The sequence below is a fragment of the Propithecus coquereli genome, unplaced genomic scaffold (genome assembly GCF_000956105.1).
Source record: "Propithecus coquereli isolate 6110/MARCELLA unplaced genomic scaffold, Pcoq_1.0 Scaffold110, whole genome shotgun sequence".
Taxonomy (NCBI): Eukaryota; Metazoa; Chordata; class Mammalia; order Primates; family Indriidae; genus Propithecus; species Propithecus coquereli.
In genome coordinates this window covers 1,226,823-1,242,747 of record NW_012134970.1, presented here as the reverse complement: position 1 = coordinate 1,242,747, position 15,925 = coordinate 1,226,823, and the positions used below count along the sequence as shown (strand labels likewise).

The 15,925-nt window shown below is 37.8% G+C and overlaps 1 protein-coding gene across 1 annotated transcript in view; it reads left to right on the top strand.

Moving 5' to 3' along the window:
• Positions 1-15,925, top strand: part of LOC105814467 (chromosome unknown open reading frame, human C5orf42) — a 120,373-nt gene that overhangs the window by 76,011 nt on the left and 28,437 nt on the right. Inside the window, exons 36-40 of the mRNA XM_012649444.1 lie at positions 1,692-1,796; positions 5,143-5,264; positions 5,653-5,797; positions 10,161-10,414; positions 14,870-14,957. Coding sequence (XP_012504898.1) covers positions 1,692-1,796; positions 5,143-5,264; positions 5,653-5,797; positions 10,161-10,414; positions 14,870-14,957 — 714 coding nt within the window. The remainder of the gene's footprint in view (positions 1-1,691; positions 1,797-5,142; positions 5,265-5,652; positions 5,798-10,160; positions 10,415-14,869; positions 14,958-15,925) is intronic.

Genomic DNA, 15,925 nt, shown 5'->3' with positions numbered 1-15,925 from the left:
CTCCTGCATTTTTTTATAACTTAACCTGTTTTTACATACTAAAATTAGAATGTTCCCATATCATAGATATTCTTCTGTGATGTTATTTTTAGTGACAGCATAGTATTCCAATGGATGTGTCTTGTACCATCCCCAATGACAACAATTCTCCAACACCAACTGGATGTCCTACAATTTTGTTTAATTCTGATACTAATTACCTGGAATTAGCATAGATTCCACAGGTTAAGGACTTAGTCCCACAAGACTGTTCCACTTAGATTCCAGCTTCAAACAGGATTTCCAGGCTACTTGCATTTCTGCCCAGCTGACTACAGATTTGGGGATTCCTTTGATCTGCCCTCCCAACTCAGGTTCAATAATTGACTCGAACAACTCAGAACTTGGGAAAATGCTTTACTTACCATTACAGTTTTATTATAAAGGATACAACTCAGGAATAGCCAAATGGAAGAGATGCATAGGGCAAGATGGTAGGGGAGGGAGAGGCAGCACAGAGCTTCCATGCCCTCTCTGGGCAGGCCATTCTCCTGGTGCATACAGGTAGTCACCAACCTGGAATCCCCCTTAGCCTGCTTTTTTAGAATTTTTATTGAAGTTTCAGTGCATAGGTATGACTGATTAAATCATTGGCCATTGTGGTTAACTCAATCTCTAGCCCTCTCCCTTCCCCAGGGGTGGGAGTAGTGTGGGTGAGTTGGAGGCTTATAGTTATCATTCTCTAATCGTGTGGTTGGTTCCTCTGGTGACCAGGCCCCATCTTGAAGCTATCTAGGGACCTGACAAAAGTCACCTCATTGGCATAAACTTAGGTATGCTCAAAAGGGGATCATTATGCATAACAAAAGACACTTCTGTCACTCAGGAAATTCCAGGGGTCTAAGGAACTCTGGGCTGGGAACTGGGTACAAAGACCAAATATGTATATTGTTAATTATACCACAGTATGCCTTCACTGATACTGTCTTATTCAACCTAGTCTTCCTGGGTGATCTCCCAGGAAAATCCACATCTAAACCCAAACTCCCATAATAGACTTTGGGCTTTGATTCTCCTTTCTGCCTTTCTACTTGGGTAGAAATTACCTCAGATACAGAATGTGAAGTCTGAATTCATTATCTCTACCCTGCCCAACTGATTGTTTTCTCCTATGTTCTCTGTCTCCGTTGTGTTATTCTGAATTCTGCCTTCCCTCTCTTCCTCTCGTCTAATCAATAACCAACCAGTTCTTGCCTATTTTGCCTTTGTAATTCTTAAATTTATCCTCTTTCCTCCTTCCCTCATCACTGCTAGGTACTTACTTAAACCGCTGCAGTAGCCTCATCTAACTGATTGCCTTGCTTCAGTTTTGTCTACTCAAATCCATTTTCCACACACTGGCTGGGTGGTTTTTCTAGAGCATCAATCTGACCATATCACTTCCCCACTTAACAGTTTCTGTTGGGTCTTCATTAGCCAGAAGAATATCTAGATTTATAGGCTGGGCATCCAGAGCCCTCCACAATTTTGGTTTTGATTCTACCATGTCTTTGAGATTCAATTTATATACCACCTCATGCAGAAGAAAGTCCATCTTGGTAACATCCTAACACCCCATATTTCACCTCCCTTGAGTTAGGTACTGTGTTTCTGGGATCCCAGCAGTATGTTTGCTTCTCAGTGATCACTTCCAATGTTACATTATATTTAAGAAATGCTACAAGATGACCTTAATACTTCGGCTGGATTGCATTTCATGGCCTCTATAAAAAAGAACGCTATAGGAAGTCAGGATGCAAGTACAAATACAGACCCAGGTAAAATGCTGTTTTTCTTTTTTAAAAAACTCATATATTTGGACATATTTAAGATATCTAGACTTTTTCTCTAAGGCAGTGATTTAAAGAGAATTTTAAATTATGTGATATTAGTGACTCATCCCAGGTTTTTCTCCTTAACCTTGGTATATACTTTAGAAATTGAATTTGTGATAACTTAAGTAAAACATAATAGATATTTTTGTTCAAAACTACCGTGGGCTATATCCCAAGTAAGTAGAAATAATTTTTTGAATTTGGATTCTCTATGCCATTAATGACCTTCACTGGAATTGCATGCCTAAAATTGAGAGGCCTGGCACTGTGGCTGGTGAAGTTGAACTAGGAAGAGGACTGGATTGGGTTTAGTGTGGGAGGGCTATGTAACTGTGTTCAAAAGTAGAAGAAATAAGTGTTGGAAGATCTATTATTTGAAATGTTGCCTGACCAACTTCCTTATTAATGGAGCTTAGCATTGTGAACAGTATCTTTTTGGGTTTTGTTTTGTTTTGTTTTGTTTTTTGAGACAGTGTCTCGCTGCGTTGCCCTGGTTAGAGTGCAGTGACATCATATAGCTCACTACAACCTCAAGCTCCTGAGCTCAAAGGATCCTTCTGCCTCAGCCTCCTGAGTAGCTGGGACTACAGGCGCATGCTGTTATGCCTGGCTAATTTTTCTAGTTTTTGTAGAGACGTGTCTTGCTCTTGCTCAGGCTGGTCTCAAATTCCTGAGCTCAAGCAATCCTCCTGCCTCAGCCTCCCAGAGTGCTAGGATTACAGGCGTGAGCCCCTGCACCCAGCCTGTGAACATTATCTTGAATAGTATTCTGCCAATTGTATCGTAGTAATTCTTTTTTATGACTTTTATTAATAGTAAACAGTTTCATTTAACTATGTTCAGAACCTTGTAAGTACTTTTTTAAACTCTCTCTAATTTTATCTTATTGTAAAATAATATTTATTGGCATTATTTTAGAAATAATATATGACCATTGTAGGCTATTTGGATAATATAGCAAGCTGTGAAGAAGAAAATTAACCACAATTGCACCACTTAACGATAACATTTTGATGTTATTTTTTCTTTTGGTCATCTTTTGTACATTTTACTTAGATACACTATATAGGACAGTTGTGTCCTTCCTTACTATCTGAACTCGCATCATACAGATATTGCTAGCTTCCCTAGCTTTTCCCTGAGAGTTTAACAACCTCATGAGTCCCTGTGTTTTTTTTCAAGTACCTTGGGACATTCTCAAATTAGAGTGTATCTTTAACATATTATTTCCTTGATGATTTGCTTCATAGCGTTAATACCTGTCTTCTGCAGTGTTAATATCTATGTTCAGTATTACTACATATTGCATGCAAAATGAATTAAATGTTAATTAAAAAGTGATATTTAAAATGATTTGTATTATGTAGTAGTCATTGATGGATTATTTTTAGGTGTTTAAGAGTTGTTTAATGATGTTTAGGAAAATTGGACAGGCTGGGACACCTTTTTTTCCCCATTTGAAATAATGTAATAAAGTCTACTGGAATCAGAAAATTCAGTATCCAGCGCATTTGTGGGAGTGGATTAGATTTGGATAACAAGGGATATCTGTATTTTGTATCCTGTTTGTTTCACTTTGATTTCTACTTATGTCAACCATTTCCTATGTCATCAAAAAGTACTGTGTTGGTATATTCCTTCGTCCAGCTGTGCCATAAAATATTTAACCAATTCCTTATTGTTGACTGCATTAGGCAGTTTCCAGTTTTTTTCCTCCTGTAAATAATGCTTCAATGAGTATCTTCCTGCATAAGAGCCTTTTTGGTCATTACTGTGATTTAGCTCAACTTTTTTGACTTTGCCAATGTGATAGGTCGAAAAAAAAGCCATTATTTTAATTTATATTTCTTTCTAATTGAGGTCGAGCATGTATAAGATATTTTTGATGCAAATGATGAGTGTGCATCTGATAAACATTCTTAAATGTTCATAATCTCAGCTTGTCTTTGAGAAAGCCTTGAAGGTGCTTTGCCTTTGCTGCTGGATAGTTTTCTAAAGTTGGTGGGGTTATTTGCTAGGGGTCTATTATTCATCTAGCGAAGACCCAGGATATAAATAATACAATCTGAAATTAATTAGTTATTTGAAAATGAAATTGTTAAGCTGTCAATCTATTTTCTACCTACCATCCTTTATGCACTATATCTAATTATGTGCATTCATATATTTAATTTTAATTTATTTTTAATATTTCTTGTGTTTTTTCTTGTGTTTGTGAAATTTGTTGTCTATTTTCTCTTTTTGCCTTAAATTTCCTAATGTAGTACAAGATAAGGAAGCTGCTTCTCAAGAAGGTGTTTCTGAATGTGGTAAAAATCAACAAATCATTTCTTGCACAACAGGTGTGATTTCTTTATTTTTTTGCCTGAGAACAGTTTGACTTATTAAAGATTATGTCTGCATGATGCCAAAGCTGGAGTCACTATCCCCCATAAAAAAGCAGTTAAAACAATCATTTGACTCTAGAGATAGAACAATGACTTAAGTATTTTCATTTTCCTTTTTTCTAGTTTTTTGATTAACCTGTAGTTTAAATGCAGTACTTGGTAGCAGCCTTTCAGTACTCAGTATGACAATGAGTTAGTTATATTTTACATATGAAATTTGAGAATAATGCTTTATAAAAATAAAATGCTAGAAAATAAGAATAGAGTCCTAGGACAAAAGGTACAGAGTTAAACTGTCTGCTTACCTACTGTGACAGGCCTGTTTATTTTACTATTTAATAAGAAGCAAACAACTTTTGTGAAATTTAGATATTATTAGTAAAACATTTTAGGTGGTAAAATTTACCTGTGGGCTCTGTGAGTATACTATAAGCCATTGAATGGTACCCTTTGAAAAGTATGAATTTATCTCAATAAAGCTGTTAATACAAATAAACATTAGGAAACTATTGAAAGGTAAAAAAAATTAGTGATAGGTTAATTTCCTAAAATCTGACTTGACTGAAATTCTCCTAAATAAAGGAGACGAACATGACTTAACATATCTGAAATGGAAATAGGAGATTATAGCATTTTCTTGACATACAGATATTTTATTATTGTTCTTGTGAATCATTGATATGAAAAAAGCTATAGTCAGCCTGCATTCAATGATGAGTTACTCTAAATTGCCCTTAAAATAGAATTTGCTTTAATTTTATTTATACCGATGACACTTCTACTTAGATTTTCATGAAATACATTTTATGTTGTTTGTTGCTAACTTGTTCATACAAAATTAATGATTTAGAGCTATTTACAGACATTTTTATGTTTCTGATTTTTACTTCCTTAATTTTCAGAACATGAACCTTTGAATGTTCCTCAGCTGTTGGATCCAGATGTATATCTAAATCTCAAGCTTTCCACTGAAATATCAGATAAACCTTTGTCACCTTCAACACCTCATGCAGTAACAAATTTGGTTTGTGTCTTATTCAGAAATTTTAATAATACGTTTGTGCTAAAATTTATTATGGCCTTTCTGGCATTATTTAATTGTGTAAGTGAAATGAGGCTAAAAATCTGATTTATGTAGCTTGGTAGGAAAGGTCAAAAAATTAATTCAAGTATTATGCCCCTGAATATTGTAAACTAAGACCAATAACATACACTTCCTGCAGCCTTCTCTAAGTTAGACACATACAAGCTCTTCTTGCCTTGTTAATAATGAAAAAAGCACTGAACTTTTGTTTTTGGCAGTGTGACCCCATAGAGTAAAAAGAACATATCCTTTTTTGATTTTGTGTGTTTTGGCTCAGGTTGGACATACTTATATAAATGTGATTGACATTGAAGCTGATGATCTACAGGAATTGCCTGTCAGAGAAGAGCCTTCAAACGATTCCGCTATCAAACAGCAAAGTGATCGTCCAGTGGTTCCATCGTCTGCAGAGTTACATTATATGGCAGCTTCAGTTACTAATGCTTTTCCTCCACACAATTTTAAGAGTCAAGGTGATAATTTTTTCCTACTTTTAAAATGAACACATTTTGAAAAATTGTTTAAATATAGCATTGTTGTCCCTTCTCACATCTCTTAGCTCTCCTCCTACAAACCCACTGTACTTTTAGATGTTTATATCCACATTTAGAAATGTTCTATTAATCTTCTAATTACCTTATTTAGATGTTTAGAATCAATCTTTGTATGCCTTTCCTATTGTTGATAGAATCTGCCAGTTCTGCTTTGGATTTATTTTCTAAACCTGCAAAAGTGACTCCAGCCTGTCTGGATGGAAAAAGCTGGAGAGCAGGCATTACAGCTGTGAAGGAGCCTGGTGTCACCTCACCAACACCATCAGACATACAGCAGGACAAAGGTGAATGGGCAAGATGTATAGCATGACCTTCTCCTGAATTACTGTCATATTAGAAACAAGGACTAAAACATGGTAATTGGGCTGGCCATGGTGGCTCACACCTGTAATTCTAGCACTCTGGGAGGCTGAGGTGGGAGGATTGCTTGAGGCCAGGAGTTTGAGACCAGTCTGGGCAATATCGAGACCCTGTCTCTACAAAAATAGAAAAATTAGCCGGGCATAGTGGCTTGTGCCTATAGGCCCAGCTACTCAGGAGGCTAAGGCAGGAGAATCGCTTGAGCCAGGAGTTCGAGGCTGCAGTGAGCTATGGTGATGCCACTACACTCTAACTCAGGCAATAGAGCGAGACCTTGTCTCAAACAAACAAACAAAACATGGTCATTGTAAAAGAAACCATAAAAAGGCTTGTCCCTTGCTAAGGAGAGTGGGGGCAGGTAGGTAAATGAGGTTGAGCCATGGTTCCAAAGCTGGGACCCATGAATATTTTGCAAGGAGACTATTTGTACATATGTCTTTTCTCAATTCATGAGGCTAAAAATAAATATCCTGTTCATGAGTGTTTTGATGTTGAAAAGGAATTCTCATGTTTAAAAAGATGGGAAATTTCAGAATAGCATATAGAAAATACAAAGGCATGATAGCCAACCATACTTTACTAGTAAAATATTCAGTTTTATAGTCATAAATCAGGTTGTATTATTGTAACTTTTTGCAAGATTCAGACTATTTCTCCCCAACCTGAAGTTATTACATCCTGTGAATGATTAAATTAATCCACTATGTAATCAGACTTCCTGCAACAGAGACCTTGTGTCTCTTTTGAGTTCCACAGCTGTTGGGAGGCGTGGACCCAGCCAACTTTGTGGTTGTGAGATGCTTGCATGCAGGGTCTAGCTCTGCCTGATTATTGTGTATCAATGGTGGGCACTCAGGAGATGTGAGGAGCAAGGAAGGGATGAGTGGCAGGGATTTGTTAGGACGTGTGTATTACAGCTGCGTATACAGACAAGTGCCAGCATTTCAGATTTTGAAGCCTTTGTGCTGTCTCTCCTGTCATGGGGCTGCTAAGGTGCATAGGTAATGGAGGAGGGTGTATGAAGCTAGCAGTCTTGTAGGCTGGGGATGTGTGTGGGGAATGTGAAAAAAACTTGACTTTTAGATTCAAATAGAACAGACCTGGATTTCAATCCCAGCTCTGTCACTTAATAGCTTGTTTGCAAATAAATTAACTTTATCTGATCCTCACTTGTATCTCTGTGGGACTCAGCCTCATGGGTTGTCATGAGGTATATCTAGCCAAATGCCTGTGGCTGCTTAGGTATCCTGCTAGTTTCCCTTCATGTTAATAGCAATCAACTTTTGAAGTTCTAGAAGACTGGAAGCAGACCCATCTCTCTGTGACCCCTGATTATCTTATGCCAGCATTTCAAATGACCATAAGCTACAGGTTAATTTCCTTTATCAGTGAGATCAGGTCTATAATTAACCTTTTGAAGGATCCTTCCTTAGGGAAAGTGCCTGGTTGCACAGATATGTCAGTGGACCCTTCTACTCTTATTAAAGACAAGAAGTTTAAAATGCCAATTTTAAAGGAAAAGTTTTATATTTTGAAATTAAATTCCATCATGATATTTACATGGTATGCCTTAAAGACTCAGAATTTAGTCACACACATTAGTATTGAGTAGGATTTGCATTACAGGAAAGGCTGGGAGAAGGGAGGGACAGGGTCACAGGTATTTAAGACAAAAAATGAAACAATAAATTCCTGTTTTAATAAGACCTGCTCACCATTTTGAATGACAGTAGCTTCTTTCTTTGGAAACCATCTCCCATTATGAACAGCATCAGGAACAGCAAGCAGAGTTTCGCTGGGCCCAGGAAGGGCATAGCAGGGTCAGTGGCAGTCAGTCACCCACCCACCTCCTGGGTGAGTGATTTCTTCTGTTAGTCAATGGAAGTGGAGCAGGTTCTCTGGAGAAAGGGAAGCTAATTTCATTATGTATTGAGGCCATTCTGGATTTTGAATACGTCCATCTCTTTTGTTGTATTTTCTACTCGAAGTTTGTGTGCACCAAATTCTTTCCTGAGAGTGAGTAAGGGAGATGCTTCAGGCTGCTGAGAAACAGGAATCATATATAGATGGTAAAGTACTGAGAGAGCCAAGCTAAAACAAGTAGGGCCAAAACAGGTCGGGAAAGACTGCATAACTGCCGTTGCCAGCATTGCATTTACTGCTGTCTTCTCATGGTAAGGTTCACCTTAGACTGGGACTGAAATATAACAAGCACTATTTCTGTTTGTTTAGTAATTCACATTTTTCAGAGTACTTTGTTGCATAATTCAATCCTCACAAAACTTGTCTGAGTTAGGTAGGGCAGGCATCATAATCTTCATTTGACTGATTCTTCATTCAATAAGCACCAAGTTAAGGAGAAGATACTGGGGCTAGGAGGAGAGGAACACCAGGTGCTCAGCCTGCGGGCGTGCCTGTAGGGGAAAGGAAGACAGACGGATGAAGAGATGATTATGACACAGCTTGGTAAGCTCTGCAGTGGTGATGTGGATGAGATTCTTGGGTGATGCAACATCTAGTCTAACCCATTTTAGGGCAGGATTGAGGCCATTTAGGGGAGAGACACCTAAATGGAATCTTAAAGGAAAGCAGGATTTAGCAAAGAGAAAGGAAATTCAAAGTGAGATAATAAATTGTGCAGTGACTGAGAGTTTGATGGAGCCTGCTTAGTTTGAGAAAATTAAAGTTCAGTACACTTGAAGTCAAACAGAGTGGGGTTTTTTTGTTTTTATAAAGATAGCAAGAAATGAAGCCAGAGAGATAGGCAAAGGAAAGATTATGTGTTCCATTGTCAAACTGAGGCATTTGGATTTTTAAGGTGATGGCATTAGAAACACCCTTAAGGGTTTGGGGCAGAAAAGGAACAATATCAAATCTGTGTTTTTAAAAGATCTCTCCAGGCCTGTGTGGAAGATGGACTAGACAAGAGAGAGAGAAATTAGGGATACTATTTGGGATCTGTCTATTGTGAAAGCCTTAGCTAAGCAGTGATGTTAGGAATGGAAGTGTTTAAGAGGTAGACTCACCATACTTGTTGTCATTTTGGATCTGAAGGAAAGAGAGGAACCTTGAGTGACTTTGAGGCCTCTGTTTTGGGAAACTGAGTGAATGGGAGTGCTGTTCACTGAGCTTAGGAACAAGGAAGAGGAAGCAAGTTAGAGAGGCAGCAGCAATGAGTTTCATATGCTGATTGGGACAGCCTAACTGGGATGTCCAGGACATAAGGAGCTGAAGCTCAGAAAGAGTGCTCTGTGGATTTAGAGTCATCTGTGAGTCGGTGACATCACTCAGAGAGAATGGGAAGAGTAGAGAAGGGGGCTGAGGCTGGCAGCCCAGGAAACCCTGATGGGTAAAAGGAGTGAGTAGCAGAAGAGAAAACTAAGAAGGATGAGCAACACAGGGAGGAGGAGACCCAGCCACCAGATGAAGAGTGCATTTAAAATAGAAGATATCTCAAATTTGGGACAAGAATCAACTGAGTTTAAGAGTAGGAAGAGTCATTGGCTTAGATATTGGTCTTGGAAGGTTTAATGTTTGCCTGAGATGCCACATAAAGTCAGTAATCGCCAATATTGGGCCTAGCTTTTACTGTATGATGTTGGTTTTCAAGTAGGTTTTCAAAAAGTCATAAAAATATTGAAGTTACTTTTTGATGAATTATATGTTTGTAGCTGAGGATAAAAGTAAGATTCAAACTGCCTTGTATGTGGAACTTTGTGATAGTAATATTGTTTATGTATTCTTATCTCACAACAGAGACATATCTCATAAGTCAAGAAGCTGAAAGGAATTTTTAAGTATATTAAAACTGATTTGGAAAGTAATGTTATGTTGGCTTAAAATGAAGTTACCAAAAAAAAGAGATCATCAGTATATACCTTTCCTTTAATTATATTCTGATTTTACTTTTCTTAATATTTAGATCTGCTGAAACCAGAGTTCCAATTCAAAGAAGAGAGAACAAGGTCAGACTCGGCAGAAGATTACCCGTTGTGGAAACTGCTGCAGGACGTCTCTGCCGCTTGCCCTGCACCAAGCCCTGCAGCTCGCCGACTAGAGCATCTCACCTCTAAGCTTCAGAAAATTGATGAACAGCTGTTAGCAATACAGAACATTGCTGAAAATATAGAGCAGGATTTCCCCAGGCCTGAAAGGCTATATCTGCATTGTGATAAGGTAGATGCTCTTTATTTTTGGCTTTTTGTTGGTGAGTTATTAGATTTGTATTGTGATACAAGTTTAGACATTTGATTTTTCAAAGTAATGGGAAATTTGGTTTCTTTAAACTAGAATTTCTCAACCTTAGCAGTGTTGACATTTGGGCTGGATGATTCTTTGTTGTTAGGGCAGTCCCATGCTTTGTGGGATGTTTGGCAGCATCCCTGCTCTTTACTCACTGGCTTCCAGTAGCACACCCCCCTCCCCCATTGTAACAATCAAAAATGTCTTCACACACTGCCATATGTCCCCTGGGAGCCAAAATCACCCCTAGTTGAGAACCACTGCCTTAAGCTTTTAAGAGGTAAACCCATGCTTTCTACTAGGAAAAGAAAGAAATTAATTGCAAAACCAGAATGTGGTTTTGAAGAAACCCTGCCTGTAATTGAGTGTCATTTTCTTCGGAAAGATTTTTATGACTTTACAAATATTATTGTCCTTAACTTTGGAATTCTCAGTTTCTTTTAAATATTTTATATCAGAGGACTAGTAATCAATTCCTTACAAATTTTCTGTATCTTTAAAAATTATTCATAATAAATTTAATGTTTTTATATAATGGTAGATAAAATAGGAAAGGCTCAAAAATTAATTATTTTGAACAAATATTTTGTCCTTTTGTTAAGGAAGAAAAATTTATATAATAAGGATTAAAGAATAAATAGTAAAAATATGTTAAATATGTTAAAGTCGAATAATAGGAAATGCAAATTAGTCTGCAGGATAAGAATTCCATTATTAGCTTACCTGACAAATATTCCAGAATGCTAGCATGTTGACATTTAAAAAAATGTATTTATTAAGTTTATAGTATGTCTTTGATTCAAACAGTTAACACATATTAAAAAGTTAAGACTAAGCATAAGTGATACTACACTGAGAAAATTCAAGATAGGACTACTATTAAGTAATGATATTATGGTGTTTATTTGGTGGTTTTGCTTTTTGTTTTTTAACCCAAACTTAGATCTATCACATTTAAATGAATGATCAGTAGTTCTTGGAACTCTTACTTCAAAGAACCTCTTGAAATTGCCTCCTGAGCTAGTTTAGTAAGTAAGCATGTCTAAGCCAGATAGTTACTTATACCTAAATGTCGTCTTGATCCTGGCTTGCTCACTCTCACAAGAGTCCATGAATCATTCATTCCTACAGCAAATATTTACTGAGCATCTACTGCATATTAGGCCCCGTGCTAAGTTCTGGGAAGAGAAAGATAAATAAGGCATAGTACCTACTCTCAAGGAGCTTAGAATCTAATAAAAGAAGGTACATGTATACACCAATAAATACACACGTACCAGGTGCGGTAAGGACACATAAGTACACCTGGCCTGTTACTGGATGGGGTAAGTAAAGTTGTGGCATCAGAGAAGGCTGTATAGAGGTGGCTCTTGAGCTGGTAATGAATTGATATTCGTCAGTCAGTTAAGGAAGGGTTGACAGAACATTGTGAGCAAAAGCAGAAAGGTGCCCAATGGCATAGAGTGTTTGTGGAACTCTGTCAGCATTACATGGGAGGGAAGTTGGTGGGACTGGGCTTTAAGATATCTGGCAGTCAAGGTAGGTAGGGGGCAGATAAGGAAGGATGGAAGGTATTGTTGCCATGCCAAGCTATTGGGATTTTATACCACCAGCAGCCGGTAGGAAACCAATAAAGAATAAAAGCAGTGAAGGGATATGATCAGACATGCTGGCACATTGTGGAGAGTACATTGGAAAGGATAAGACTGGGAACAGGAAGACCATGTGGATCTCCAAATCTGGCTGCTCATTAGAACTGTCTTGGAAACTTGTTGGAAATGAAAACTCCTACACCCCATTTCACTGAAATTCTGATTTTAAGTGGTTCTGGAGTAGAGCCCAGTAATCTGTATTATTAGCAAGCTTCATAAATGATTCTTATGCTGCTGGCTCTATATGAGGTCCACTGCATACCCAAGGCAAGAAATTATCACATGCCTGAACTTTAGCAGTAGGAATGGAGGGAAGGTTATAACAAGACACAGAGATTGACAGTCTGTGGGAAGTTGAAGAAGACAACACAGATTCACGGTGGTGTCCAGATTCTAGCCTGGGAGAGTGGTGGAGCTGTTTTCCAAACTAAGGAAGAGGAAATGTGTCTGTATGTGTGCACGTGAATGTACGTGTGTTCGGGGAGGGAGGCACAATGATTTCTATCAGGGACATGTTAAATTCGAGGTACTTTGGGATTAGTGGGCAGTTGGATATCTGCTTCTGGAACTGAGGAGCTAGGTCTGGGCTGAAGGTACAGATCTTGGAGTCATCATTTGGGAGGAACTCAAATCATAATAGCACAGGCACTCACCCAGAGAGAACACACAGTGAGAAAAGAAGAGGGTAAAGGAGAGAATCCTGCAGGCAGACTGCCTTATAAGGATGAGGATTCAACAAGGCTTGAGGACAATCAGTCTGAGCTAGTAAGAGTCTCAGGAGAAAGCCAGCCAAAGGAGGAGTTTCAAGAAGGAATTTCCACAAATCTGGGTCCATTAGACAATTAGAAAGCTGTGCATATCATGATCACCCAGGATGCTTTTTCAGAATATACATGCTAGCCCCGCTGAATCTGTGGGGGAGGCAGAGGTGGCTTGGCATTTTCAAAGTTCCCCAAAATTCTGATAGAGCTCCCGTCTCAGCCCAGGCCTTTTAAGATTGGAAGGTAAGGACTGTGTCTTTTACAGCACATGGTACAGCATTTGGTAAATGTTTAACAGTTGCCTTTGCTCTCTTATTTTTGGATTCTGACAGTGATAAAATCACATTTATATACTGAAGATTTAGCACTAGAATGATTAATTAATAATTATGGCACAAACTTGAGGGGCAGTTTCAAAGGAAGAATTCTAAAAACATTTGCTCAAAGTACATAAGTACAGTAGTCCCCTCTTATCCAAAGTTTTGTTTTCCAAGGTTTCAGTCACCCTCTGTACAGTACAATAAGGGTTTTTTGTTTGTTTGTTCTTGTTTTTTAAAAGAGAAAAGATCTCACTCTGTCAGCCTGGCTGGAGTGCAGTGGCACAACCATAGCTCACTGTAGCCTTGAACTCCTGGACTCAAGCAATTTTCTCACCTCAGCCTTCTAAGTAGTTAGAACTGTATAGTGTACGCCACCATACCCGGCTAATTTTTTTATTTTTTGTAGAGTGGGGTGTTGCTATGTTGCCTAGGCTAGTCTCAACTCCTGGGCTCAAGCAATCCTCCTGCGTCGGCCTCCCAAAATGCTGGGATTACAGGTGTGAGCCACCACACCTGGTGATATTTATAAGATATTTTGAGAGAGAGAAAGACCACATTCACATAACTTTTATTACATTATATTGTTAAAATTGTTCCATTTTATTATTGTTAATCTCTTATTGCATCTAATTTATAAACTTTATCATAGGTATGTATGCATAGGAAAAATCATAGTATCCACTCAGCCTTTTGTACCTGTGGGTTTTACATTCATGGATTCAAGCAACTGTGGATCAAAAATACTCAGAAAAGAGAAAAGGATAGTTGCATCTGTACTGAACATGTACATTTTTTTTCTTATCATTATTCCCTAAACAATACAGTATGACAACTATTTGCATACATTTACATTGTATTAGGTATCATAAATAATCTAGCAGTGATTTATGAAACAATGTGCATAGGTTGCAGGCGAATACTATGCTGTTGTATGTAAGGGACTTGAGCATCTGTGGATTTTGGTATCCACAGGGGTCCTGGAACCAATCCCCTGCAGATGCTGAGAGACTACTGCATATAGTACTATCTGTGATTTCAGGCATCCACTGGGGGTCTTAGAACTTATCCCCTGGGTATTAGGAGGGCATTTAGTCTTCCCAGATGACTACTTTGGAGGAAATGGTATTAATTTAAATGATAGGTTTGGTATATTTTTTTAAAATACTCTTATCCTGTTATAATGTACACATAAATACAAACATTTTGACTTGCCTAAGAAAACAGCTTGTAGGCCCGGAAGAGGCAGAGGGATACTGTGGACAAGCACTGACCAGAAGCCTTGAAAACCTGGGTTGAAATCCATGTTAGGCCACTAAGCAAGTCACTGAATCTCGCTGGGCCTTGTTCCCTCATCTTTAATATGAAAGATTTTGTCTAGATAGTAGTTAAGGTTCCTCCCCATTCTAAATTTATATGATGCTATTTTCCTGAGCCTCTTAAAAGATTAAATCAATTAAGCTACAATTAAAGTTTAAATCAATTAAGTAAAAATTTCCTCTTATCAATCCCTACCATTTAGCTCATATTGGATTTAATCCCATTTCTTTCATTTATGTTGCATTAATGCAAATGTTTAAAACTTATATAAAATTATTTAAGCTATTTTGAAATTATCTGTTTATTACAGTTGTTTTGTTGTATGTGTTTTTTCTACAGGTTGGACGAGCAGATCACATTGAATTGTCTTCTGGCCCTGAATTTGAAAAACCATTAGCTTCAAAAACCATTAGCATTTCTGAAGAAGGTTTGTGGGGAGTTTTGGGAACTGAGACTGAACACTTGCTTTGGTTGACCAAAAGAATAAGCTTTTTTTTTTGGTTTTTTTTTTTTTTTGGAGTGCCAGAACTGGGAATAATTTTTATATGTGAGCTGAAGCCATCTGTTTCCCAATTTTTAGATTAGGATTATTTTTGTAATGTGATTGGCTCGCACCTCAAGGCGAGGTTGTTCTGAAAAGCTGATTACCTCCTCTGCCTTTTACACTAGAATGGGGCAGTGTGGCCTGGATCTTAGCTTCCATGGATTCCAAGTCATTGGCCACACACTGCTAGGGATTGCACAGAAATTTGTGCTGAGGTTGTTGTTTCTCTGTGGTCATCAGCTGAGCTGGAATTTGAGGTTCTGGTTAAATGGCCAGGCAATGATGAAGTAGTAAGTTTTTTCATTTCTTATTGAAAGAATCAAATTAGAGTAGTTTTGTTTTTACTTTCTGTTAGATCTACAGTTATTTATACCTGTGTTCTCTTTCTCATCCAGTCTTATCAGCAGTTAGTCTTTTAAAAAAAAAAAAACAGACTTCAGTTTGTTGATTCTCTTATTTCTTAATTTTCTTTTTCATTAATTTCTATTTTTACCTTTATTATTTCTTCTGTTTTGGATGGGATAACTTGTTGGTTTTATCCTACCTTCATTCTTTTTTATTTTCTAATATATGCATTGGAGGCTGAGCATGTTCCTACGTGGACCTAGACAAAAATGTTGCTGTTTATCATCACTTGGTGGTGTTCAGATCTACATAGTTTGTAATTCGTATTATGATTTTTTTTTAGCTCGTGAAAAAAGGTTTATACCTTCTAGGCCGGGCACGGTGGCTCACGTCTGTAATCATAGCTCTCTGGGAGGCCGAGGCAGGCGGATTGTTTGAGCTCAGGAGTTCGAAACCAACCTGAGCAAGAGCGTAAGATTGGAAGGTAAGGACTGTGTCTTTTACAG